Consider the following 27,904-nt stretch of genomic DNA (forward strand, 5'->3'; position numbering starts at 1 on the left):
TCAAACCACTGAGCTATCCCTCCCCACTACCTTTAGTAGCTGGTCCAGCTAAGAGGTGTTGCTGCTCATCAGAGGCGCTGTCCTCTAGCTCAAGCATTAGTGGCTTATTATTCTGGTGCTGAAGGTCCCCCGTTCACACCTGACCTCAGCAGCGTCACCTGTGCCCACCCTGCAAGCTGTATCTGTGGTTTGGCCCTGCCAATGGCCAAGCATGTGCTTCTTGCCCAGGTAGTAGAAATACAGCTGCAGAGAGGGACTGCTCAGGGGAATGGCACTAGCACTCCACCGGGCAGACATTAGCCACACACGTGGCCGTGGTACAAAGCCCCTTTGAAAAGGAACGGAGCAGAATTAAGGAAACAAAGATCGACAAGGGCAGCAAGTGAGTGACACACACACAGGTGACTAGAAAAGCCCAGCCCCTGCAAAGGGACGAGCAATGTGGCTGTTTCCCCAGGCTGACAGCTGCCGTGGCTTTTCAAACCTATGCCGGGGGTGGGTCTAAATGGCTTGGGCACAAAGGAGATTGACCACCTCCATGGTGGACCACAATGAGTGGTTGAACATGGTCAGGGAGACATGGGCTGACCCAGCCCGAGACCCTCTGGATACAGTTCCATGGGGCTGGGCAGTGGCTGCTGGGTGAGGCTGTGACCCAGGTAGCCGGCGTGTGCAATAACAGCTGGTAGGGGTGTGACTGAAGCCCAGCAGCTCCAGCGCTAGCAGCAAGCCCAGCGGCCAGCTTGGCACTGCTGCCTGCTGTGGAACTTGTACGAGTGGAGAGGGGAACACGGCTGGGCCCGGGGCAGGGGCGTGGGGGGAAACGACCCAAGGTTGAGGGGGAAGGAGTGAAGCGCATGACACCTATGGCCATCACACCCAGCGCGGTGGGAGAGGTCAGGCTCTGCTCTGGAGCCACAACTCCATCCCAAGCCCCACACGCTCTGCTGGGCTGTAACCTGGCAGGAGCAACCGTCAGGGCCTGGTGCTGGGCAGTAGCTGCAGCCAGAAAGGCTCCATGGAAAATGCGATGCAGCCAGGCCATGGAGCCTACTCACTGAGACAGCTTTGCACCCCCTTTAAACCAGTATCCCCCCATCAGCCCCGACCTGAGCTGCCAAAGCCAGTGCTCAGCCTTGCCCCTGCTGGCAGAAATGTCCCACAGAAACTAAAAATAATGGTCAGCACCCCCTGCAACCTCAGCCAGCAGTCACTGTTTACATAGGACCTATATTTTGCTACTGTGCATCCAGCAGGGGCAGCCCTGCATTCACCTACTGACCCACAGCCCTGGCCTGCGGGAGCTAAATGCAACAAGAACTGTAGGGTCAGCTAGGCCTTCATTCGAAACATTCAAAAATGGGTGTAAGAAAAATCCCCACCCCCACTCAGCGCTGGTGCCTAGCGTGTGCAGGGGAGCGAGCTGAGCTGGCAGTGAAGGGAACCGTCAAACTCCTTGTGAGCCCTTGCCAGCTGCCCTTTTGTACAGTTCATTTATACTGGCATGACTGGTGGTTGTGGGCCCTTGTTTAAAACCCACGTGGCGGGGCAGAGGGAGGGGACGGGTTACACGTGCGAACCCAATGGGCCTTAATGGTTATTGCAATTGCTTGTCTCACATCTCCCACCTGTTGTCCTTCCTCTCGGGGGGGAGGTGGGGAGGGGGTGCCTTTCCCCTTGCTCCTGTCAACATTGACCGTTCTGGTACAAGTGTGATGTGATGGACAGGTGAACTGGAAACAACAGCCGTGCATCAATCACAGGGCAACATGCATGCCTGTTTCACCATGCACGTTATCCGCGTACTCTCAGGAGGTGTGGGCACCTGTGCTGGTGGGTATTTCCCCCACCTTCCTCGCCCCTCCTGACACCCAGCCTAGTGCCATCAGCTATAATGGGGAAGCACCTCTGGTACTTCGCTAGCTGGTGGTCTGGGCTGGCAAGACCGTTAGCACCAGAGGCTGCTGGGACATAAAAAGAAAAGATGGAGGTTCTTTTTAGACAGTGACCTCAGTCTTGCTATTGGTGGAGAAGGGCCGCGAGGGCTGGACATAGTGGGTGGGCGTCTGGCTGAAGACCTCCGGCAGCTTCTCGACGCTGAACTGGCGCTTGTTGGCATAGATCTGTCGGCGGACATCAGGGGGGTGGTGATGGCTGGGGTCCCAGCCTCCCTTGAAGGCAGGGCTGGCCACCAGTGGGTGGGCGTTGGTTTTCACCACTTTGGCCTTCTGCCCGGGTGTAGCCAAGCCAACCAAGGCGCAGCTGTCGTGCAGGGGAGGCACGTCTTTCTGATGCAGCCCCATGGGTGGGAAGGACAGAGGACCAGGCGGAGGCATGTCCACCATGGGAAACCGCTTGTAGAATTCTTCGGGCGCGCTCTCTGCAGGGGAAAGCAAAGCAAAGGGAGGAAGTCAGACAGACAGGGAACACACACACCTTCCTGAGCTGTACAGGAGCCTTCCACGTCTCTGCCTGCCAGGATGGCTCTCCGCCATGCATGGCCCCGCCTCTCCCTACCTGGGCTTCAGCTCTGCTGCGAGGGAAAGAACCTTGGCCATCTCAATCTCTGGCCCCTGCTCCATGAATGCAGCAGCTTCCCTTGCTCAGCCTGCTCCAGGCCCCTTTCCTTCACTGACGCCTGTGCTGAACCCCCACCCCTGAGCGAAGCTTTGCTCGAACTCAGCACACAAGACACTTGCAGGCTCTGCCTCTCTCTCCAGGCCTGCAGAACTGCCAGAAGAGGGGGCTGCGCTGCTCTCCCTAACAGCAGCAATGGTGTCCCATTTCCTTCCCTCTGGCCTTGGGGAAATCACAGTCACTCCTGCCATGGGATCAGGGGAGGGAGGAGCTGAAGCAAAGACAGAGGAAGCACCTGCTGGTGAAGCAGCCCTGTCCAGCCCCTGGGCCAGCGATGCGGTGGCAGCACATACCTACGGCCTTGAGCGTGGCATACTTGGCGTAGTCCGGAGCTTGGTGGGGCATGGTGCTCGTCATCTGCAGCCGGTTGCTGTGAGCACGTGGCAGCCCCATTTGGGGGGTGATGGGGGTGCTGACCACAGCATTATTCAAGTGCATATTGTCTGGAAATGCAAAGAAAGATTCTGGGAGGGAAGGTTTAAGGGGTCAGAGAGTCAGAGTCTAAGGCCAGAGAGGACCATTAGATCATCTAGCCTGTCCTCCTGTTCACCACAGGTCACTCCATTTCACTTGGCTACCCCAGTACTGAGCCCAGGAACATGTGCATGGCTACAGCACAGCTTCGAGAGAGGCCTCCAGTATTGATCTGAAAGCAGCAAGAGCCTGAGAATCAACCACTTCCCTTGGTAGATTGTCCCAATGGTTTCATTCCCCCTCACTGATAAAAATCTGTGCCTTAATTTTAATCTGAATTTGTCTGGCTTCAGCGTCTAGCCATTGGTTCTTGTTATATCTTTCTCCACCACATTAAAAAGCCCGTGTGTTCTCCCTGTGAAGGTGCTTGTGCACTAATCAAGTTACATCTTCTTTTGGCGAGGCTACGCAGATGGCACTCGTTAAGTGGCTCACTGCAAGACATCTCCTCCCGCCTGTCAATCCTTGGTTGTTGCTCTTTTCTGCACCTTCTCCAACTTTTAAACATTCTTTTTAAACTGCCGACCCCAGAACTGGATGCGGTATGCCAGAGTCAGTCTCACCAGGGACATACACAGAGGTAAACTCATCCCACCCCGTTTATACACCAAAGGAGCGTAATAGCTCTTTTTGCCACAGCATCGCACCGGGGGCTCACGTGGACTCCTCACTCCTTTTGCGAGTCACTGATTTCCAAGATAGAGTGGCTGGCCTGCCTTCCTTGGTTCTAGTTATATATATTTGCATTTAGCTGCATAAAAATGCATTTTAATGTTAACAAGCTCACCCTTCCCCCACCCTGGCCTCAGGTTTGGACACCCTTCCCCCATGCGTCCCCACAGTCTCCCCTGAGCAGTCAGACATCTGTGCTGAGAGCAAACATCACCACCTGCCTCGTGGGACTGGACACCTGGGAGGATTGCTCAGGGAACCTTCCATGGCTGTGGCTCTGGTGACACTCTGTCCCCAGATCAGGAGAGGCCAAAAGCCCTTTGTAACCGACAGCTGTTGGGTGGCTGGTGTGAAGGGCGAGTTCCCATTCCATTGGGACACCCACAGCCCTGACACCGCCATTCCCGGCAGCACTAGCTGGCCCCCTCAGCAGAGAGACCAGTGGCTGAATGGGCCACAGGACCTGACCTCCCGTCACTCCTAGCAACAGTCCCTTGCTGTGGGCCATGTGAGTGCAAAGCTAGGAGAGTGGCTGCCCATCCACCTGTTAGACTTCAGTCTCCAGGCTCTTGGTTGGGAGACATTCACCAGTGGTAACTTCAGATCAAAGCGTTTCAATGCAAATTCCCCTGGCCCCCTTTAATAAGTGTCACTGCCAAATGAAAGAGAAAACAGAGTCCTCCCCATCTTCCCTGGGCAGAGCAGAGCTGAACCAAACTTAAAACCATTGGATTAGCAGCCGATTTCCCTGTGTTACACAGCTGGGGACCGCAGTGGTACCAGTGACTCCTGGCCCCACCAATCCTCCCATTGCTACCATCCAGGGGAGTGCCAAGGGGACAGCATGGGATAGCGATCAGCCCATCCTTCAGCAGAGGAGAAACACTTCCCCACACCCACCCCAAAAGCAGATCCCCTGTGAGGACATCCCCCCTCCACACGCTAGATGACCTCACTGTCGCCATTCACCAGCACTGGGACTAGCTCCAGCTCTGAGGGGGGGAAATCCCTGCTCTAGAAGGATGAGATATAGAATGGATCCCACCCACCCCGGGTACACTCTGGCAGTGCCGGACGCTGACCTACACCGTATTCTGCAGTGCTTTGCACAGCCCAGCTTTAAAGAACCCAAGTGATGGGCCTTTCCCCAGCACCACGGGACTGTTCCACCACCTAACACACCTCACAGCTAGGATAGTTTTCCTCCCTCCTCCATGCTCCCACCCGCTAGTCCGGGTGCAGCTAGTAACCCCCAGCCTTGGGGGCTCCTGCAGCTTGTCCTAGCCGGATGACTGCACTGTGCTCTGACCTGTGAGCTGCAAACACATGCTGACTGCTGCCAGGGCAAATGTCATTTCCGATCTTTCAGAGAAGCAAGCAGGGGACTGTCAGCCCGGAGGGGGAGCCTCCCCCCCAGAGGCAGCAGGGAGTGCACTGGAGAAGGGGCAGAAGGCACACATGCAACTTATGCAAGCCTCGAAATCTGCCACCCCACGGCAGGGGCAGCCGCAGCCGCCACACATCCAAATCAGCTCCCATCCTGCCCCCCTCAAACTTCATTCACAGAAATGGAAGGAGCCCGGGAGACCCTCTGCTGCCCACAACCCGGTCCCTGCCCAGCACAGCTGGGACTGTGAGGGGGACAGGAGGCGATGCTCTTACCTGTGCCATTTCTGGGGGAGCTCCGGGCAAGCCCGTCACCCATCTGGACCTGGATGCTGCCCACGTGGCCGTCAGTCATGTGGTCCGAGGGGCCATGGCCCGGCTGTTTCAGTAAGTCTGTGAGCGTTCTGGAGAAGGCAGAAAGGAAAGCAGGAAAGCAGCGTCACGTGAGGGGAGTCTCCACATCTCCCTGCCTCACGGGTGTGTGACACAGCCACTTGGTGCAGACATGCTATCACTCTGCCAATGCACCTCAGTTCAGACCCAGAGGGCAGGCCTACACTTCATATGCTGCATTGGTGCAGCTGCACTGCTGCAGTGTTTTAATGAAGATGGATGACGCCGACGGGGGAGAGCTCTCCCGTCGGCGTAGTTAATCCACCTCCCTGAGAGGCGGTAGCTGTGTTGGTGGGAGAAGCTGTCCTGCCATGATAGCGCTGTCTGCACCAGCACTCTAGGTTGGTGTAACTACGTCGCTCAAGGGGTGGATTAGTCACATTATACTGAAGTAATTCTGTAGTGTAGACCTCCCCACAGAAACCCTGGTTATTCCAGCCTAGGGCTCAATATAGCAATGCCAATGCACCTCCACTCTGCCCGTAGATCCCGCTGCTATTCCAGTGCTGGGCCACTACATGGGTCTCCCAGTGCCTCTTACACAGCCGCTTTCCAGTCCTATGCAACAATGGCCGAACAAACCAAAAGCCATGGTGGCCAAACACCAAACTCACCTGCCAACCAAGGTGGGATCTGAACTCTGTGCTAGCCAAGGCTAGAAGGAAAGGCCAACCCCACCTAGCCACGCCCCCCCAGCATGCTCAGCCTTGTAGCATGATCCACTTCCTCTTGAAAAGCGTGAACACTGTGGGGCACTTTGTCAATATTACAAGGGAGGCCCCTGCCTCCTAGTAAATCGTCAGTTGTTGCTAATGTTAAAGGGGGTGGGGTCAGGGGGCAGGAGAATGAACTAGTGAAATCTTTGTGCTCATCACACTGCCCTCTTCCCCGTCCTGCACATCCAGAAGCTGGAGAGACCCATTTGCATGACTAGATTAAAATAAAGAAAGACATGAGGCTTGGCCATGGTTATGGGCTTGGGGGCACAATACCTAATGGGTGTCAAAGCAGCGAGGGAGAGGAATTGTTCCAGGTGAACCAAAGGTGTATAACTAGGTGTAATGGGGTGAAACAGAGGCAGAAAACTCTGGCTGAATAACAGGAGAGGTTTCCCAAGAGCTAGAACTACCAAAGTGCGGAATTGTCTGCTGAGGGAAGCAATGGAAACCCCAGGGCTTGAGTCATTTCAAACGGATGTGGAGAAAGCCCTGCAGAAGAGACTGTAGGGAAAGATCCGGCATCAGCAGGGATGTGGATGAGCCAGATGTGACCTTTCTTGGCTGTTCTGTCCATTTTTAATCATCCCTTTATTAATAATGACATTAAAGAACATTACATAAGCATCATTTGTTTAACATTCATGTCTGAAGACATCCCAGAAATTCCATGGTGCACGGAAGCTCCCAGAGCAACATATACGCTCAGAAACCAGAACAGCCAGGGACAGCAAGTCCCAGGATCAGATACCCATGGTGCCATTTGCATAAAAATTAGCATAAAACCCAAGCCTGTCCTGCAAGGAAAGACCACGCAAGGAGCGTCCAGATAGATTTTTTTCTGCCTCCAATCCGTACGATCATTCTCCACCCCTGCCCCCACTTTCCTTCTGAGCACAGATTCGCTCCTTTTACTCCATATTTATCACATATTCCACTGAGGATGCTTCTGTCACAACCTGTCCCTGTCCCCCCATCTGGACAGACACCAGTCTGTTGTGAGTGGACCCAACCATTGGATCCCACAAGCTCCTAAGCCAATCAGGTCTGGGCAGAGCCTGGTCATTGGTCCTAGCTCTGGGTTTCTCAGACTCACTCCCAGGTATCTGTCTGTGACCCTGTGTGCCCAGGGCAGCCCTCACTGGAAATGCCAAGGTCAGGGCAGGCTGCAAAAGGGAGAGCAGATATTCCCAAGACTGGTGGGTAACACTGAAGTTAAACTCCCCAACCAGTCACAAATGGTGCTTCTGCTCCACACACTGGTTATCAAGAAGCAAAAAAATAAATCTCACAGCCCCCTTTATTTCATTCCAGTTCTCTGGCTCCCAGTCAGCACATAGGTCCAGTACAGTGAGAAGTTATTTTAAACTTGGCTCACACATACAAAATGTTCTTCTGACCCCAAAGGGTCAGTCGTGTTACCAGGTCAATATGAGTTTGGCTCTTACCCAAAATACCACGCTGCCAGCCAGTCCTTAAGCATCTAAAACTAAAGGCTTATTATAAAGAAAAAAGAAAGAATAAGTAGCGAGATGTTAAATGGTAAAACAGACACATACAAACAAAGATTCAGAGTCCATATAGCTGTTTCTTAGCAGTATTGGTGAGTTTGCTGGGTTGTAAGTGCCTCTGGACACATCCACAGCTTTGTTCAGAGCTTCCTGTGTAGGAAGGTTACTCCAGAGGTAAGAAGCGGGAATGAAGACAAGAGACAGGACTGAAGACAAAATGAAGAAGATGAAGCTGCCTTTTATAGTCTTTTACCAGGCCGCTTGTATTTCAAACACAAGCTGCCCAGCCCATGGCCTGTCTGTAGGCACACCCCTGCATGCCTTGCTGAGTCATAAGGTGTATCTCTGACCCTTCCAATGGGTTCATTGTGCAGCTGATGTCCCTTGATGGGCCATCAAGCAGACTAGGCAGTGCTGATGCCAATCTGCCTGGGGGTGTCATCCAGATGCACAGCACAAGTTTGAAATACAGATACACCCTACATATCTATAACTCATAATAAAAAGATTAGCATACAGTAACTCCTCACTTGAAGTCATCCCGGTTAATGTTGTTTCGTTGTTATGTTGCTGATCAATTAGGGAACATGCTCGGTTAAAGTTCTGCGATGCTCCCTTCTAACATCGTTTGGCAGCCACCTGCTTTGTCCACTGCTTGCAGGGAGAGCAGCCCAGTGGAGCTAGCTGGTGGGGGCTTGGAACCAGGGTGGAGCCCGCTATCAGCTCCCCACCCCCCTAAGTTCCCAGCAGGCTATCAATTGCAGCTGTCTCTCCCCCGACTGCCATATGCTGCTCCTGGCCTCTGCCTTGGAGTTGCTCCCCGAGACTCCTGCTTGCTGTGGGGGGGGGGGAGGAAGAGAGGGGCTAATGTCAGGGTGTCCCCCTCCCCCCTGCTCCTGCACCCCGCTTACCCCATCTTCTATAGAGTAGGGGAGACACACGACAGAGGGAGCTTCCAGGCAGCAGCAGCTGCAGCTGCGGTCTGGTCTCAGCTTTCTGATCTAATTAACAAGGCAGTGTACTTCTGACCCCACTTCATACTTAAGGGGGAAATGCGCATCTCTCTCTCTCTCACTCACACACACACACAGGGTGTGTGTCTCTGTCTGCCGTCCCTCCTTTCCTGCTGCCTTGTACAGTAGAGTGTGAAAGTTAACCCTTGAGGGCTCAGCCAATTGCTAGTTCATTTAGCAGTAAGGCATTCCCTGGGAAATATCCCACCCTCTGACTCCTTCACCTCAACCAAACTTCACAATCATCATCACTGTGTACCAGTATTAAATTGTTTGTTTAAAACTTATACTGTGTGTGTATATATATATATATATAGTCTTTTGTCTGGTGAAAGAAATTTCCCTGGAACCTAACCCCCACATTTACATTAATTCTTATGGGGAAATTGGATTTGCTTAACATCGTTTCGCTTAAAGTCGCATTTTTCAGGAACATAACTACAATGTTAAGTGAGGAATTACTGTACTGGGCAAATTATAACATTTTTGCAGATACCTCACTTGACATATCTAGCACAACTTATTTACATTTTACAATATTGGTCTTCATAATAGTCTAAAGTGTCCCCAGATTTCATACAGCATCACACTGCTACCCTTCCTTGTGAAGTAGACTCTGCAGCCCAGCCACCTTAGACCCCAGAACCAGTGCCCCAGCCCTCCTGAGCCTCCAGTTGCTCAGAGACACTTTTCTAACATTCCACCTTGCTGTGAGTCCTCTGAGCTTCTTGATTAACCCTTTCAGGGACAACATGGCAAGCAAGCAAGCAAAGCACTAAAGAGTTACAGAGCTTTGCAAAATAAGAGTTCTGAGACATATCCATCCTAGTCTGCTCTCACCCTTTCTGTGAGGCCAAAGTCTGGTCAGCATCTCAGGACAGGCAGAGTGCCTTCTGCCTTCTCTCTCTCCAGCCTGGTCTCCTGGCATGTGGCAGTGGCCAGCCCCCCTCACAGAGATCATCCTCCTCAAATACCATCTCTGACCCCTTGTGCCCATGTTCCCAGGCGGAGAATCTCCAGCCCCTTTCCCTTCTGTGTAGTGAGCTTGTGTTCCACATGGATGGCCACTAGTTGAGAGACAGAGCTGATGACTCTAGTTTGTTTTGTGATGGCTTCTTAGTCACAGTCTTTCAGCAAGGCCCCACCACACTGCTCCTGGGAAGGGCAGTGTGTGGGATGCAGCATAATAACCTGACCCTGGACAAGGTGAGACCCGGGTTCAGCTCCTAAAACAAAAGGATATCCTACTCCAAAATGGAGGTTACCATCCAAAATGGAGTTTGCAATTTGATACAGACATAGCCTACTTTGTCACAGCTTCTATACACGGGTCATTCCTGTATCACGTTTAATTGTGTCTTGGCATCTGGACAAAGAACTCAGACTCAGTACTGAAGTACATAACCATGAACTTTACACTAGTTTCCCCTGCACTGCAAGGGAATTCTCACAGCTTTCACCAAACCTCTAAAGTCCTGGACTAGCATTCACAGTGCTGAATGTAAAACCAGAGATGGATTCTCTGAGGCCAGTCCCTTTGTCAGTTGTTCCAGATCCCAGTCTGGAATATGGAAGGGCTGTTCCCAGGACCTTTATGTTTCACTCAGGCCCCTGTCAGCGATTGGTGAACATCATAAGCTAACTCTAAGGGCTTGGCTACACTTACAGTTTGCAGCGCTGGTAGTTTGCAGCGCTGGTCATCCAGCTGTGTAGGAGCAGCGCTGGTGTGTGGCCACACTCACAGCTACCAGCGCTGGTGTGTGGCCACATTTGCAGCATTTCCAGCGCTGTTGGGAGTGATGCATTATGGGCAGCTATCCCAGCATTCAAGTGGCCACAACGTGCTTTTCAAAAGAGGGAGGTGGAGTGGGGTCTAGTATGACAGGGAGCGGAGGGAAAGAGAGGGGGGAGTTTTGGAGCCAACACTGTGTTTAGCTTCCTGCCTTGAAAAATCAGAACATGTTTCCGACCCCTTAGTCTTAACTCTTAATTGCAAACAGCTGCACTGACTCCCCTGTTCCCTGCCTGCCTCTCATTTGATTGTTTACAGCCAGGTACAGATGATCACAGCAAACAGGAGCTATGTTTGTTTTTAGATAGCAGCAGCGGCAACGGAGGAGCTCCACAGAGCTGTTCACAGGGACAGGGAGGATCTCATTTGATTGTTCACAGATTGATCACAGCAAACAGGAGCTGATTAGCAGCTCCTAAAACAAAAGAATATCCTAGCTCCAAAATGGAGGTTACTAACAAAAAAGACAGGCTGCATAACAAAACAAAGGAGTAATTTTAGTTAAAAGCATTCTGGGATATCTCCTTAATTGTGTCCCGGAGGCCAAAGAACTCAGACTCAGTACTGTGTCCACATAACCATGAGCACACTGTTTCACCTGCACTGCAATCTCACAGCTTTCACCAAACCTGTCCTGGACTAGCATTCACAGTGCTGCAGTAAACCAGAGATGGATTCTCTGAGGCCAGCGCTGGTTGTTCCAGATCCCAGTGCAGGAATGTGGAAGGGCTGTTCCCAGGACCTTATGCCTCTACCAGCGCTGCAACTTGGTGAACATCATAAGCTAACTCTAATAGTAGCCACTGGGGACAGTGCTTAGAAAGCAATTGCCATTGGGTGATCATCTTGTATCATTCTCTGAGAATTCGCACCAACTGAGATCTTGGGCTTTTTGTTAATCTCAGAATATTTCAGTGCTGGTCTTTTGATGGCAACCTTTGTTTAATTCCTCAACATTTTTCTTTTGCCAGCCATTGCTGTACCATTCTGTATTAGTCTCCAAGAGCATTCTGCCTGTGACAAATGAGGGATAATTTGCTTAGGTTGACTAACATGGCCACGAAGCTCCATAAGTGCTCCTTGATTTGGAGTCTTTCTATTTGCACAATTGACTCCACTTTTCTTGGGTCCAGTCTTTGTTGCTGAGTCCATGTCCCACATAACTGCCCTCACTCAGCCTGACCTGGCATTTGTTCCAGTTTGATCTCTGGCATGCTGCGGGATTGGTTTCGTTCTAAATCAGCAGATCATCAACAATAATTACTTCCACCTCATCCAGATCCTCAAAGATCTAGGACAGGACACATTAATACAGCTCAGGGGCTGAGGCAATCCCAAAGGGAAGTAGCTTTAGCCCTCTTCCTCCCCCGCCCCCCAATCCAAGAGGGATCTTGAAGGCACCACAGAGTTTTGGTTTGATTTGTATTTTGGGGTGAGGATTTGAACTTGGTTTTCTTTTATAGGAACTGATTCACACTCCTCCTCACTCTGTGTCCCCCCCACTGAAAATACTAATTTTTCACCTTTTTACAGCCATAGCTATGAGTCAGTTTCAGCAGGCTGGAAACTGGTAGGCTAGGCTTTTATCTTTTGTCTCTGGCAGTGGAAGGACATCTCTGTCACTGAAGACCATACTACCCGAGGCAACTTCCTTTATCGGCACTCAAACGGGCCTGTTGCATCAGGAAGTTCAATGTTATTTGACCTACATTTTCTTGGGCCTCTTTGTGAAGTCTGGTAATTCTTTATACGTGACTTTTCCCCTTGAAATAAAAAGAACATCAATACCAGCAATCCAAAGCAACCTTACAATATCAAAACAGTGTAGACAGTTGTCAATAAGAATCTATGCTATAATAAAAACAGAGTGCAAAGACCAACAGTAAGCAGCAACCCTATAAACACAATGAAAGTTTGCAAAGCTCTATGTGCATAAGCAACCCTACAACAACAATCGAAGCTCACAGCTTCAAGCAAACCTCCCCCACTCCCAACCAACACAAAGAATATACCAGGAACTGCTACAATAGCCAAGAGAACTCTTAGATAGAGACAGTGTGACAAACTCGTTAAAGTATCCAAAAATATTAGATTTCACCAACCTCCACAGTCACTGTCTAGAGCAATGGTTCTCAGTCAGGGGCACATGTACCCCTGGGGATACACACAGGTCTTCCTGGGGGTACCGCAGCTCATCTAGAGATTTGCCTAGTTTTACAATAGGCTACATAAAAAGCCCTAGCAAAGTCAGTACAAACTAAAATTTCATACAGACAATGACTTGTTTATACTGCTCTATTTATACTATAGTTTATACTATAGTATAGTTTATACTATACACTGAAATGTAAGTACAAGATTTATATTCCAGTTGATTTATTTTATAATTATATGGTAAAAATGAGAAAGTCAGCAATTATCAGTAACGGTGTTGCTGTGTTCTTATATCTGATTTTGTAAGCAAGTCATTTTTAAGTGAGGTGAAACTTGTGGGTATGTAAGACAAATCAGACTCGTGAAAGGGGCACAGTAGTCTGGAAGGGTTGAGAAGCACTGCACTAGAGCAACACCACAACAAATCTGTGTGTGCCGTGCACTGCTAGTGTAACGCTGAGGGGGTCATTAGCAGCAGGGCTTGAGTGTGGAACCTCTGGAGCGTAATGCACAAGCCTCTACTGCTTGAGCTAAGACCCAGGGCTGCTAAGCTTGCTACAGGACGGGCTATCAACTTTTATGTGGCCTAACCACCACTGAGTGGGCATGTCTTACACTAGCAAAACCCCCTTCAATAGGGCATTGTGAACAGCCCAAACAAGCAACCAATGAGCGTAACCCAACCCAATGAGAATCCCTCCAATGACAGACTGGTGTGAGCACCCCCGGGGTTGTTAGCAAGCCAGAAATCAGAAACCCATGTGCACAAACCAGTGCTCAGAAAAAACCCTACAGTAACAAAAGTGTCACGGCCTATCACTCAGCAACAGCCCTCTGACAACAAACATACACTGCCCAGTGTTCTTCAGCAACCCTAAAACGATCGCCAGGCATGTGCAATGATGGAAGTATGTTAGTAAAGACGGAGAGATCAAGCTGGAGAGCTAGAGCCTGATGATCCAACCAAGCTCCCAGGTCTGACTAACCCCCAGCTTCTGGATACTTTGGATCCAACCCCGACTGCAGTTGAGGCCCATCTCTGGAGGGACCCACTGGCAATTCTTTTCCAACCCATCAGCAAGAGGACCCAGAGCAGGGTGAAGGAGACAGTGTGGCCATCCAAGAAGCGGAGAAGCAAATTAGTGAAAGTGACGGGTGACATTGCCCAAAGCCAGGATGAATTCTTCACCTCTGCACTCAGAGGGAAGCTGAAGGTCTCAGACTGGTGACTGGGAAGGAGGAGAGGGGAAACCAGTGAATCACTGAGTGAGTAGAAATGTGGCAGCTCAGTGGGGGTGCTGCAGGGTACCTACCTCAGGGCCAAGTTGGGTTACTGAACTGGCCTCCCACACTGAAGTTCAAATCATTAGCTAAAGCAACACGTGAGATAAGCTTCGGAGTCTCAGCTTAGTCTCCAGTGGAACTGTGTCAGCATGACTTAGATTGTAAGCTCTTTGGGGCAGGGACTGTCTTGCTCTGTTTGTACAGCACCTGGCACACTGGGGTTGAGGTCCATAACTGGGACTCCTAGGCACTGCCCCAATACAAACAATAAAGCAGCCATCATCACCACCACATATGGACCACATAATTCATCAAGAATGGCAATCAGCCGCTGAAGAGAGGCCCACTACAGGAGTGGCAGGAGAGGTTGTAGATCAAGATCAAGGTGCATTGGCTAGACTGGGCCTGGAATAGCAGGGGGTGCTAATGGTAAGGATTGAGGAGACCTGGCAAAGCAGTGGGAGGAGGAGGTTTGGCCCTTGGACTGAAATAGGGGGAGAGGCAGGTCAGGATCATGATATTGGAGTGTTATGAATGCGTTGTTGCTGCTAGACTATTATTTGTATTCTGGTAGCAAATAGAGGTCCACTGTGATAATTGGGCCTGCAAATTTACCCTAATTGTAAGCTCAACTGTAAAAAGTGTGTGAAGGTTCCTAAGATGTCACAATAACCTGTCCCAACACATGCTGATGGGGGAAAAGGTATGAAACGCAGACAGAATGACTGGTGTACGCAGACACGATAGTGCTACGGAATTAGTCCAACCAAAAAGGTCTACTGATATAACTCAAGGACTGTGTTAAGATCATGCCTGGCAAACAAGAAAGTGTGGGTCCAGAAATCAATTAACCAAAACTGGTGGGTAAAACATTCAGCCGAATTAGTGAACAAAGTAAGAGGGGGATGGGCTATTCCACCCATCACTCCCTTTTTGGGTCCTTAAAGAAAGAGATTTAGTGTGGGGAAATATAGAAAAACAAAACAGACAGAGGCTATTGGAGTGAGCTTCCCCATGATGGCTGCCACCGCTATCATCTTGTGTGACCCTTGATCTTCTTCGTCCTAACCCTGAGAGATGTCCTGACCAGAGCAGGCCAGATAGAGGGACCCAAATGACAATCGCCACCTCTACTGGCTCCAACTGAATCCCAAATGCCACCTGAATAAAAAGGAATCGAACAACAGCAACGACAATAGGTCCAGCTCATCTCAACTAACTTCTTCTCTTTTCCCCAAAAAGGACAGTTATTATCATCTTTGACACCACCTCAGAGACTGTCAAACAAGGGGGGTTTCCTTCTAAAAACTCTGTCTAGCCGAAGAGAAAGGGAACAAGGGATGCTGTTAAAATGAAAGCCTCACTTAATGCTTTACATCTCGGATGCTTTCATTGTTTTTGTCCCTTTAATAAAAAGTTAAGATTTTCATTAATGTGTTTTCCATAGTACTAAGCAAGTGGATATTTGTGCACACCAAACCATGAACCTTGTTTAACACTCCTTAATGTTAGACAGGAACTATCTAGATCCAAGATCAGGGCCCCATTATGTAGACCACGTGTGGGCAAACTTTTTGTCTCGAGGGCCACATCTCGGTATGGAAATTGTATGGTGGGCCATGAATGCTCATGAAATTGGGGTTGGGGTCCAGGAGGGGCTCAGTGCTCTGGCTGGGGGTGCGGGCTCTGGTGTGGGGCCAGAAATGAGGAGTTCAGGGTTCTGGGCTGGGGCAGGGGGTTGGAGTGTGGGGTGTGTGTGTGAGGGCTCTGGCTGGGGGTGCAGGCTCTGGGGTGAGGCTGGGGATGTGGGGTTTGGGGTGCAGGAGGGTGCTTCAGGCTGGGACTGAGGGGTTCGGAGGATGGGAGGAGGATCAGGGCTGGGGCAGAGGGTTGGGGCGCAGGAGAGGCTCAGGGGTGCAGGCTCCAGGCAGCGCTTTCCTCAGGCAGCTCCTGGAAGCAGCGGCATGTCCTCCCTCTGGCTCCTATGTCCGTAGGCACCGCTCCTGCAGCTCCCATTGGCCACAGCTCCCGACCAATGGGAGCTCTGGGGGTGGAGCTTGGGGTGAGTACACTGCGCGGAGCCCCCTGGCTGCCCCTAAACGTAGGAGCCAGAGTGGGGACATGCCGCTTCTTCCGGGAGCTGCATGGAGCTACAGCACAGGTGCTTGGAGCAGCTGGTGACCCTGCTCCCCAGTGGGAGCTCGCGGACCGGATTAAATTGGCTGGTGGGCCGGATGTGGCCCGTGGGCCATAGTTTGCCCACTCCTGGTGTAGACACAGCACACGAGGTCCAACTGAGCTAGCAAGCTAAACATAGAAATATAGCTGCAGCGGCCTGGGCTGTCTGCCCCGAGAAGTCCCACCCGGGACCCTAGGTACTTCCTAAGGCAGCTGTGCTGTCCTGCCGCCCATGACCACCCTTCTATTTTTAGTGTACTAGTTTGATCAAAGCTAGTGCACATGTGACTAACTGGACTGGAAATGACACCTCCAGCCCGCAGAGCCAGAGGTACCCTCTGAGACAGTCCCTGCTCCAAAGAGTTTATAATTGAAGGACTGGCAAGGGAAGCAGATTTGCCCAGGCCACATTGCTGATCAGTGGCTGAGCCAGGCCCAGGTCTCCTGAGTCGCATATCCACTGCCTCCCAATTCACGTGACCATCTCCCTACCAATCAGACAGGTCCCTTCCCTGAGGCAACGGTACTGCTGTGCTACACGATAGGAAATATGCTATTAGGGCAGATCTAAGGAGACATGACGGATGTCAAAGAGCCATAACCTTGTCTAGCATTCTCAAGCTGTCCCATATCGGGGCAATGGCTCAGCAACCGCTGTGAAACAATGGGACTAGGATTCCTGCTAAGACTTTCAGCTACACCAGAATGCACTAGCCCCAGAGCACCTCTGTTCTGTTCTTTTCACTGGCTGTAGGGGCTCCTCGCTCTCTGGGCAGGTTTCAAAGATTCCTTCAATCCAGAGGGAGCAAGTTGCCATGGCCTCAGTGTCGAAATGTGTCAGAGTCCTGACTCCTCTACTGACTCATTCAGGTGAGCGTTCAACTTAGCCAGAAAGGATTAAAAAGCTCATTTTTGTCCCTTCCCACTGGGACCTTGCTCTGCAAATCAAACAAATGAGCAGAATTCTACCCCCTTCGCCCAGCTCCCCACAGCCCTGGGTCTGTTATCACCGCAAACGCCAGGGGCTAAATTCACACCTGGAAATAGCAGGCTGCCCCTTTTGGCCTTTGGAAAGGAGCAGAGGGGCAGTATTTGGTGCACCCATCCCACACTTATGGAGAGAGACGGACAGACAGAAGCGGGAGGTGGAGAGAGATAAAGAGAAAGGGCCCGATCCTGCTCTCACTCCAGGGCCAGTGAGGCACAACTCCTACTCCTGAGCGCATTCTGTGCCAAAAAATTAAAAATTCTGCACCAAAAAAATAAAAATTCTGCGCACTATATTTTAAAATTCTGCAAATTTTATTTGTCAAATAAATGTGGAGGCTCCAGCATGGCATTGGTGAGCACAGGCCACTGGCTGCACAGAGTTGGGGATTACTGTTCAGTTGCCCAGGGGAGGCAGAGGGGGGGGCTTGCAGAGTTTCCTTCAGCTGGGGCAGAAATCTGGGGGTGGGTCTGACCCGGCCCCAGATGCTGTGCAAGGGAAGAGGAAGTCCCATCCTCCCCAGCCCAGCTGGGACTAGCAGCTGAGCCCGGCACAGGGTAGGAGCCACCAGCTGGGTCTTCCCCAGTCCTGCCCCCAACCCACAGTGATTTACCTCTCTTCCTGGGCCCCCAGAACATACTGCTTGGGAGGGTCGCATGACAGCTCTTGTGGCTTCCCTTTGCATCCTTGTCAGAAAGTCATTTTTCTGTAGGGAAGCAAAGAAATCTGTGGGGGACATAAATTCTGCACATGCGCAGTGGCACAGAATTCCCCCAGGAGTAAACGCCTCCATTGAGGTCAGTGGAGTTCACAGCAGCATCAGCCAGGTGCATGCAAGAGGGAAAGGATCTTCTAATACAGCACTTTAGTCTGTGGTGTGACCACTCCAATCTTGTCATGCATATCTCCCAATAGCCATTCAGGCCCCCTTCTCTGCAGCTTCCACCCTTCTCTTCTACTGCTTGGTTGCTTTAGGACAGATTTAAGGAGGTAAGATGAAAAGGAACTCCCTTTAATGTGACAAGGCAGCTGCTGCTCAGGTTTCTGCACTTGCAGAAGGCTACGATGCTGCTGTCCTTACTCTCAGCGAGTAGCACCACCGCCGCTAATAGTGTTCCTAGCAGAACAGGGTCTTAGCCCATGTGAGGCAAGGTGGCGGGCTTGGAGATGTCGACTGGAAGCTGTTAGGGGCACGGGCTGTATTTACTTCTGGGTCAGGTGTGATGCCCTTCCTCACACCAGAGAGTACCTTGCTCTATTGGCTTCAGGGGACCACCACGGTGCAGGAAGGTACAAGCGCAAATAAAGGCAGCGCAATCGGTCCCTCTTTTTCTGTACAGCACCGAGCACATCCTGATCCTGACTGGGGTCCCTGGTACTATCATAATGCAAATAAGGAAATAATACATCTCCCCCAACCCTGTACTTCTCTGCCAGTTTGTTCTCTCCCCCCAGATCTAGGACTTTAGAGATCCTAGGACCAACCCTTTCCTCGTAGCCTGCAACCTCCCCAGCCCTGCTCCAATCTCCCCAGATCTCGCTGCAGTTTGGTTCTGCCTCCTGGGGCTTTGTCCCCGCTCTGACCATGCTTTCAGCCGCAAGTCCCATCGCAGCTGAATCCACACCAAAGAAACACCCGCCCCAGACAGACGTAAAGCAGCCCCACAGAGCGCCGAGCAGAGCTGACTTTTATAATGTCACTTGATCAAAAAAGCTTCTAGAAGCTTATGACAGCAGGACTAGGCCACAATTCACTTACTGACGGGTGGAATTTCTGCCATTGTGACAGAGACCACCTTGGAAGTGCTCCAGGAACCACTGCGTCAATATGAAGTGAGCCTGACTGGCTGCCATGATACACGGCCAGTACATACCGTAAAGGGTACAAGGTGCTACCAGCCACCCTTTGCGCCAGCTACACAAAGAAGGCAGTGATGTTCCATCACCCTGCGTGTTTGTGGCGAGCACGAGCATGGATCCAGCCCACTGGAACCTAGGCCTGCTGCATGCAGATTGAGACCAGGCCATCCTGCCTGCCTGCACTGCCTGCTCCCTCTTCAACATGTGGGATTTAAAGACTTCTGCTGCAGCTCTTCACCCAGGAGCCTGATTCTTCTCTCACCTGAGTGTCGATCACATGGCACTCCACTGAGCAACACCAGTGTAAAACAAGACCAGTTAAAGCGGGAGCCATGGGGAGCCTCCACCAATAGCCTGCAGGGGCTGTAGTGAGGGTGCACAGATACGCTGAGTGTGTTTCCGATCACATGCTGCCTGTTTTTACAGTGATTGCGGCCAACATCCTCTCCAGAAGAGGCTACCCACAACCTCTGCCAAGCATGAACCATGTGATCGTTGTTGCAGTCAGTGGCACTGTCTTCTAGAATCTGGATTAGATGACCTCCTGAGGTCCCTTCCAACTCTGATACTCTATGATTCTATGATCTCTTCAGACCCATGGGCTGTCCTCTGCTTTCCTCGTGCAGCGCAGACCCCATTGTACCAGAGTCAGGACTGTGACACATTTTGACACTGAGGCCATTGCTCCCTCTACATCAAGAGATTTCTGAAATCAGCGCAGACCCTGTGCTACCGCTGCACAGACACTTCATGCATCCTCTCCTGGCCCAGGCAGCTAATGCATCTGTTGTTATCTTCCCCCTCTGGTGCGGTCTTGTTAGAGGCCATCTGTCCGGGCACAGGTTACCAGCTTCGACACCTCTTGCTGCTGGGGTTGCTGGCCTGCATCACCAGGCCACCTGGATTTGTCACAGTTGCATTACTGCTTCTGTGCACTTGCATATGTTGTGAGACACGCCCCACTCCTGCCTCTGCATGCACATAAGTCTCCAGTGCATTTCAGTGGAGAATGCTGGCGCGTAACATCTCCCTGCTATTAGCACTGTATAAGCACAGCTTTCGCCTTTCCAGGACATTTTGTGTCAAAGGAAACTATCAGGATCATAGACAATATATTTCATAATAAACTGGATAGAGCGTACCCATGCTACTGCCCTCTGCTGGAGAGTGTCAGAACTCCTCAAGTGTGTGTCATAGAGCCTATGCTGCTAACAGAGAGAGTCTTTTAGCTCACGTGGTAGAAGCCAGAGGATGCAAGTTCACCTGCTTTTGCTGTGAAGTTCAGAAAGAACATGCGTGCTCAGCACAGCAACAGCCATTAAGTGCTCTGGTAGGTGGCCAGAGATTAGCTACCATACTCCATACGGAGAATGGGCTGGTGTGGGGTCCTACTTTTGTCACATGGAAGAAGTGCAAAGGCATGCAAGAAAAACCTGCCTTTTCCCACTCCATATGCTCATGTCCAAAAATACGCAGCTTCTGGGGAAGAGATCTGTTCAGTGATGACCCACATATTTCAAAGTACCGTCCCATGTGATTGGAACGTATGTTTATGGGGAGCTAGACCTGAGGGGGAGCAGAATACATTACCAGCTTGGTTAAACAGGGAGCGCTGTGACTTGCACTAGCGAAGGGAAAAAAATCGAATGCTCAGATCTGGCACCACAGAATCCAGGCTACAAGTATCTATTGGGTTTCTGGGAAACGGGGTGGGCAGAGCCCGCCCCATGCTAACGGATCCCCCCCCAGCCTAAGGGGAGGTTCCACAGGGCCTCAGAAACCCACTAATTGCGGGGGACAACTAATAAAAGAACAGGGACAGGAGTGCGGTCAAAGGTTCATAAGAAGGGAGCCTGACGGGGACACAGAGCAGAGAACCCCGGACAGCGCCCACTGCTCCTCGAAGGTGTCAAGGGAGCCAGCGGACGCCACCCAGAGGAACTCCGCCCGGAGACGTGAACGGACTAAGGATCGGAAACAAGCCCCACAGTCGCAGGAGTCTCCATTGGCCAACCGCCTCTCCCTGGTCATGTAGATGGCCATTTTTGCCAGGGCGAGGAGGAGGTTGACCAGGAGGTCTCGCAACTTTGTGGGGCCACGGATAGGGAGTGCATGGAGAAGGAGGTGGGGGGAAAAGTGCAGCCAGAAACGCAATAGGAGATTGGTTATAATTGGAGAGTAAAAAAACAGGTTTCCTCTGGTTAACACAATCTGCCAAGAGGACAGCTCACACGTTAATCCCTGATGGCAAGAAATGCAGGAGAATAAATGGAACCCAACCACACGTGTCCTGAAGAAAGACCTGTTGGTTCTCATTATTGGCCTAAGAAGACGTGATTCCCAACAGTGGGCTAAGCTTTTGGGGTACTGGTGTATCTGTGTATCACTGCTAGGCACTACCAGTTTCATGGAAAGTCTATCTCTCTTCCTATTACCCACACACATGAAATGGGAACTTACCCCCCACCCTGACATCATATGACTAAGCACAGCCCCAGGCATGGCCAGGACCAGGCGAGGGAAAAGCAGATGTTACTGAGATTCCAGCAGCTAGATCTGGCAGCCGACAGCTCCTGGGGATCTTGCTGATGAGGTTGGTAGGGCACCAATTGAGTCCTAGTTCAAGCGTGTAGGTAGGCACTGCCGGGAGGGAGCTCACATTGCTGGCCAGAGAGGAACTATAGCTAATGGCCACCAGACAATATTTTCCCTCCCCTCTTTTCTCATTGGTTTCTCTTGGAGAGAGCAGGGTTAGAACATTCCCCTTGCTCACACAACACAGTCTTCATACCCCGCCCCAGCCCCACCAAACCCTCCCGTCGCAGAAAAGGCAACAGGCCTTCTGGGTACGCGCCAGCGGAGCTGAGAGAGGTGTGTTATGCCAGGAGTCATCGCAGCATCCCTGGGGATGTAACGTCCTTCCTCCAGTTGTCCCAGCCAGGAAAACAAGCGTGCGCATACGCGCACACACGCACTCTTGGGCGCATGCACACCCCAAGAGTGCAGAGAGCACTTCCCAGGAGCAGGCTAGTGGCAGAGGAGTTGGGGCGGAGGGAGGCTGGGGGAGTTTGAATCGATTCGGTAGACCTGCCAGGCAAACGAGGAACAGGGAGGAGGTGGAAGGGATGGAGGCAGACACAGAGACAGAGAGGACTAGGCTTCATCTCATAGACGGACTGAGACTTAATTGAACCTGGATTCACCAAAATGTTGGGCCTCCTAGTCCTGCCTGCTCCCAGATGGACACTTGGCTTCCTCCTGAGCCCTCTGCCAAAGTCAGGCAGCCCCCAGCTCAGCAGGCAGCTGGCTACTAGCGATCACCGTGCATGGCACTGCTGTTTGCTACTCTCCTGGAAGAGTGAGTCCCCTCGGAGCATGGGGCTGAATCTTGCCTTCATCTGTTCCTGTCATCGCCTCCTCTGCGCTCTCATTCCTCCTCCCCCATCCCAGCCCTGAGTGGCAGCTGCCTTTCAAGGGATTCTGTAATCACCCTGCCACCCACCCCAGCCTTCTCCTCTACACCCGTCACACCCAGCTGCTCGGCTGAGTCAGCCCTTGGGGGGGCGGAGCTTTCATGTCAGTGACTGGCGGGAGGTGGGGCTTCTCCCAGTGCTGACTCAGTGGCTGCCAGCGACGGGAGAGCAGAGGCTGCTACCCGTTTGGAGACCAAACTCAGGGCATTTAGCTGCTACAAAATTGTATAACAAAGCAATGGGGACGAGTGCTAAGGCCCAGCCATTTCAGGGGATGTAGATATTTTGAGATTCTCTCCTGGTCATTATCTGTCCTGGGCAGGCATTTCCTCAGGCGCTGCCTTTCTAATAGACCCCCTAACACGGCCCCATATAACGGAGTCATCACCAGATCTATCCCCCCTGGCCGACAATCTGCAAGCTAGAACATGCACCTCACCGATTAGAAACTCACCCAGGTGCTTGATGGAATCATGTCTACGCTCCGCCCTCTTTGTCCCCTGCCCTCTCCCCCTCCCCTCTGTCTGTGCCTTTCCCCATCCCTCTTGTCCCTATCGTCCTCTCCCCCTTTGTTTTAGATCATCCAACTTCCTTACTTCTGCACAAGTGCTGTGTTCTGCGACCAAGGGATCTCTGGTGCTGCTGATCCGGAGGGAGATGCCCTGGCAGAGCTGTGGTTGCCGTCGGTCAGGGTAGGGGAAGGCTGGGCTAACAGGAGGTGCTGGAGATGACGAGTCCTGGGCACTGGCAGGGCTACATGTGGAGCCTCCATGGCTGGCTTAGGAGGGGCAGCTCGGGGGCAGCACTGAGGTGCATTGGCAGAGCTCTGCATGGGAACCTTGCGCCCTGCCTGGCTCCACTGGCTCTTGTTAGCACCTCACTGCGTAGCATAAAACTCGCTAAAAAAAATAAATCAGCCTAAGAGAGAAGCTGCAAAAAAGTAAAAGCAACAAATCTGTGTCGATTGTGCTGCTGCTGCCCTTCCTCCCCGCTGACAACACCCTCTGTCCTGACCCCCAGCACTGCCAATGACCCTCCATTCCCAGTCCCCCAGCACTGCTAAATCCCCCCTTCCCTGACCCCCAGCACTGCCAAAGCTCCCCCCGTCCTGACCCCCAGCCCTGCCAACGACCCTCCACTCCCAGCCTCCCAGTACTGCCAACGCCCCCCAACCCTGACCCCCAGCACCCAGCACTCCACTCCCAGCCCCCTAGCACTGCCAACGCCCCCCTGCCCTGACCCCAGCACTGCCAATGCCCCGCCCGTCCTGACCTCCAGCACCTGGCACTCCTCCAGCCCCTGCACTGCCAATGCCCCCATCCTGACCCTCAGTACCTGGCACTCCACTCCCAGCCCTGCCCAGCACTGCCAACGGCCCCCCGCCCTGACCCCCAGCACCCAGCTACTCCACTCCGAGCCCCCCCAGCACTGCCAACGCATCCACTCCCAGCACCCCAGCACTGCCAGTGCCCCTCCATCCTGACCCCCATCACCCAGCTACTCCAGTGCTAGCCCCCCGCCAAGCGCTGTGCCAATGCCCCTCCATCCTGGCATAAAGCACGCATTTTTATTGCAGGCCCTTTGCCATTGTGCCTCACCTCTGTCTTGCACCACTCCATGGTGTTCCAGCTGGGGGGCCCTCTGCTGCCCTTGGAGCAACAGTCCCCATCAGCTGTTTGACAGCCCCTAGGAGACAATGTCACCACATAGGGCTTTGTCTACAAGGACCTAGGACAAAACCCCAACCCAACTCACCACACTGGTGACCAAAGCCAGAGCCAAGATATATGAATAGCAAGAGGCTACATTACTGGTTTCCTTTTCATAGCAAAGTGCTGTACAGAATGAATGTTTGGGGATCACTCACACGGCCAGGAAATGCAACCATCTCTGGGGTGGAATGCCATGGCTATGCTCACCCAGCAGAACAATCCAGCCATGCCATAGGCTGGATAAATTAGGATAATCCTCTCCTTTGAAATGTGAGCAGGAATTTGGGAGGTGCACTGCAGTTACCTAGGGTGGATTTGACTGAGATGCCAGTTTTAACCCCCATTCTCTGGCAAAAAGTGCCGTGGGGCTTTTAAAGACCACATGCCTGCTCCTCAGGATGGTGTACATTGACACCAGTGGAGGATCCGGCCCCCACGAGGGGCCAAGGCAGCATTTGCGGTGCCCCTGAGAGATAGCACCAATTCCATGATCCCAGCGCGGGACCGTTCAGAGTGCGGCGTCAGGGGACCACTCCGAATGGCACAACACACCTGCTTTGTGTCAGGCACCCTGTGGCCAGCGCTGGGCACTTGGCATAGCCCCAGTCTGTGGCATCACAACATGCCAGCCAGCCCTAGAGACCTGGTGCATGGAAGTCAGGACTTTCCTAAGGAGTTTGGCTCTGGAGTCACTCCTCCTGGCTGCAGCTCGTTAGCGGCTCTCTCCCCGCCTGCCACTCAACAGGGGTCAGTGGAGCAGCTGGTTGCAGGCACAAGGCTGAGCGAGTTCCCCCAGCCATGTGAGCTGGACTCTCTGGCTGCCCCAGTGAGTCTGTCAGTGGGTGACACACTCTCGCCTTGAATCTGTCCCCCCACCGAAGCACCATGACACCTCGCTGGCTGCCCCCACCCCCCCAGCTCCACTAGCGTCATGAGTCAGGTGAGGTCTCATGTTCTCCTGTCCTGCCATAGCAGGAGGCTATGAGGAGGGGAGGCCCTGGCATTTTAAGAAGCTGGCATCTCAGGTGCCACTGTCTCCCCACACCTGCCTACGCACACACACACACACACACACACACACACACACACACACACACACACGCTGCCTTTCCTCATGGACAAGCCCCTGAACCACCCACTGCCCTGACAGAAAACTGATAACAACTGAACGTGCTTGAAAGGACGTAGGACCTCTGGGGGCCATCGCTGGGGCAAAGTGGCGTGGCTGGGGGTGACGTACCTCTGCCCCGAGCTGGGACTGAACCTTCCCAGAGTGCTGCGGGGGGCGGGAGGGCGAGACGTTCCGGGACGGGGAGAGGGAGGCTGAGTGCAGAGAGCTAATAAAAAAGGAAGCGCGTGTTTGTGTGTAGTGGGGATGGGTCGGGGGGACACGCAGAGGCGATGCTAGCCCATTGGGGGCCCTAAGCAGAATATTTTGGGGGGCCCTCTCGAACACATAATAAAATGTGAATTGTCCCCCCCCAAGCTGCTTGGGGCCCTGAGCAATTCCTTAGTCGGCTTCTGGGAACACAACAAGAACAACATTTATTTGAAGTGAAGAACTGACATATTAAGAGAGCGCATATTAAGAGAGCGCACACCAGAGAAGAAAAGAGAGAGCAGGCGGCACACACAGGGAGGGAGGGACAGACAGCAATACAGAGACGATGAGAGAGTGAGAGAGAAGGAAAGAGGGAGAAAGCAGGGGCGGGGGCGGGAGGGAATCCTGTAACCTTCCCGGTCCCTGTTACTCTCTCACTGCTGGGAAGTCCAGCCTCTCAGACTTGCTGGACAAAAGAGAGGAGACACAGAGGTTGAGCAGAGTCCCAGCAGTGCCATCCTGATCCCTCGTTCCCCCACCCATCCCTTTAGCTGGCTGCCTACTCCCTCCTGGCACCCACATGGTAGCAAAGCCACCCCGCCGGAGAGAGGAGGTGCCCTGGCTGAACTTTCTGCCCACAGCACGATCAAAACCAGTCGGGATAATGCTGCGGTTCTCTGGCAACCTGCTGGCAAGGAGGGGAGAGGGTCATATGGTAAACACATACACACACACACACACACACACACACACACCCTTTGACAAGACAGAAACTAATGAAGCTGCTCCGCGAGGTCTCTCCCAAAGCAGGATGCTGCAGGAAAGCTAAGACGTTCATTGTAAGTAATCGTCCTGTATAGACTCTAACTCTGAAATGCCCCCAAAAATATGGCAAAACTATGAGCCTTACACTCAGAATCACAGAAATCAGGGCTGGAGAAGACCGGTTAGCGTAGGACACACCTTGTCCATCCCCTGAGGACTGTTCCCAGGATCTGACCAGTCCACTGTTAAATGACCCAAGTGATGGGGCTTCCATCCCCCGACACCCTTTGGGGGACTATTCCATAGTCCAGCAGGCCTCACTGGTAGGAAAGGGTTCCTGATCTCCAGCCTAAATTTCCCGTTGCTCAGCTTCACCCAACAGCTCTGATTTCTACCCCCTCAACTCATTCCTCTCCCGCCTCGGTGTTTCAGACACCTGGCTCCCCTGTAAATTCTCTTCTCGGGGTCCAGAGCCACATCAAGGAGGGTTTGAGGGGTGGCAGGTCACTGTGGGGATCTGGGGTTGGACTGGGTCTTGCCCTCTGGAAGGGAAGGTGAAAATGCAGCCAAGAGGGAAGTCTGGAAGTATCATCTATCTGCTGTGGAGGGAGACAGAGGGAGCTGGGACAGAGACAGAGAGGAAGGGAAGGAGTGAGGTCCCTTTTACCTGGACATGGTCATCTCCGTGGGGGGGCTCCGTGATTTCTCCAGGCCCAGCTTGGTGAAGATGCCCACCAGCACCATGATGGCCACCACGCCACAGATGATATATACAATCATGTTGGTCTTGTCTCGGGTAGGATCCTCGGGGGTCTCATCCACCCGGGCCGGCGGCTGGCCCGTGTTGACCCAGTTGGGGGTGTCGTAATTGGAGCATCCACTTTGGTCCAGCCGCCCATGGTTGAACTGGCAGCAGAAGCGGTACCCGCAGGTGCCACAGCAGTACCGGTAGATCCCTGAGTTGCAACTGAATGGAGGGTCCCATTGCCCCATGACATCGTAGTAACCACGGCACCTGTCCCCACCTGGCACAGCCTCAGTAGGGGCCACCACGGTGTCCTCCAAGGTGGGAGCCCAGCTGGTGTTACCATGACTCTCCACCTGTCCCTCCAGCTCAGGATCCTGGGTGCTGGGCGCTCTGGTCCAAACCCGCCCTGGGTCCAACAGAACCAGGCAACAGACTCCGAAGACGTAACCCCGCTCCATCCGTGCGCCACTCCCGCTTGCCATCGCAGTCGCCTCGTCAATGGGGACGGAGGCTGGTTAGCGCCTCACCCGCCTTCTCGAGGGAGAAAAGCTCCTCTCCTCCGGAGACACAGCCAGGAGGGTGTTCAAAAATTCCCAGCCAGATGCTAGGACACAAGCTGTATCACTCCGTCAGCCGGCGGGAAAAGACGAGTCACCCCCACCTCACTAAACAGCTCCCCCCAGCAAACCCCACAACTAGAACGAACCATCGGCTGAGCCAAGGGCTTAGGGTGGGGTGTGGGGCAGGGGAAGGAAAAAAAAGGAGAAGAGGAAAATATTAAAGATAAAACAACAGTATGGGGAGTGTCAGCCTGGCAGCAGGGCAAC

General features: G+C 52.6%; 1 protein-coding gene across 2 annotated transcripts; it reads right to left on the minus strand.

The window, feature by feature from the left end:
- Nucleotides 1–27,559, minus strand: SHISA8 (shisa family member 8). 2 transcript variants are annotated; one of them, XM_039523477.1, is made up of 4 exons: nucleotides 26,997–27,559; nucleotides 5,446–5,573; nucleotides 2,931–3,080; nucleotides 1–2,380 (listed from the first exon to the last, which is right to left on the minus strand). In XM_039523477.1, the coding sequence occupies exons 1-4, from the start codon at nucleotides 27,557–27,559 to the stop codon at nucleotides 1,998–2,000; spliced, it is 1,224 nt and encodes a 407-aa protein (XP_039379411.1). In that variant the 3' UTR covers nucleotides 1–1,997. The 2 variants fall into 2 exon arrangements, with proteins under 2 accessions (XP_039379411.1, XP_039379403.1); XM_039523469.1 differs by having other exon boundaries at nucleotides 2,931–3,101.
- Between the last annotated feature and the right edge of the window lie 345 nt (nucleotides 27,560–27,904).

The sequence above is a fragment of the Mauremys reevesii genome, linkage group 1 (genome assembly GCF_016161935.1).
Source record: "Mauremys reevesii isolate NIE-2019 linkage group 1, ASM1616193v1, whole genome shotgun sequence".
NCBI lineage: Eukaryota > Metazoa > Chordata > Testudines > Geoemydidae > Mauremys > Mauremys reevesii.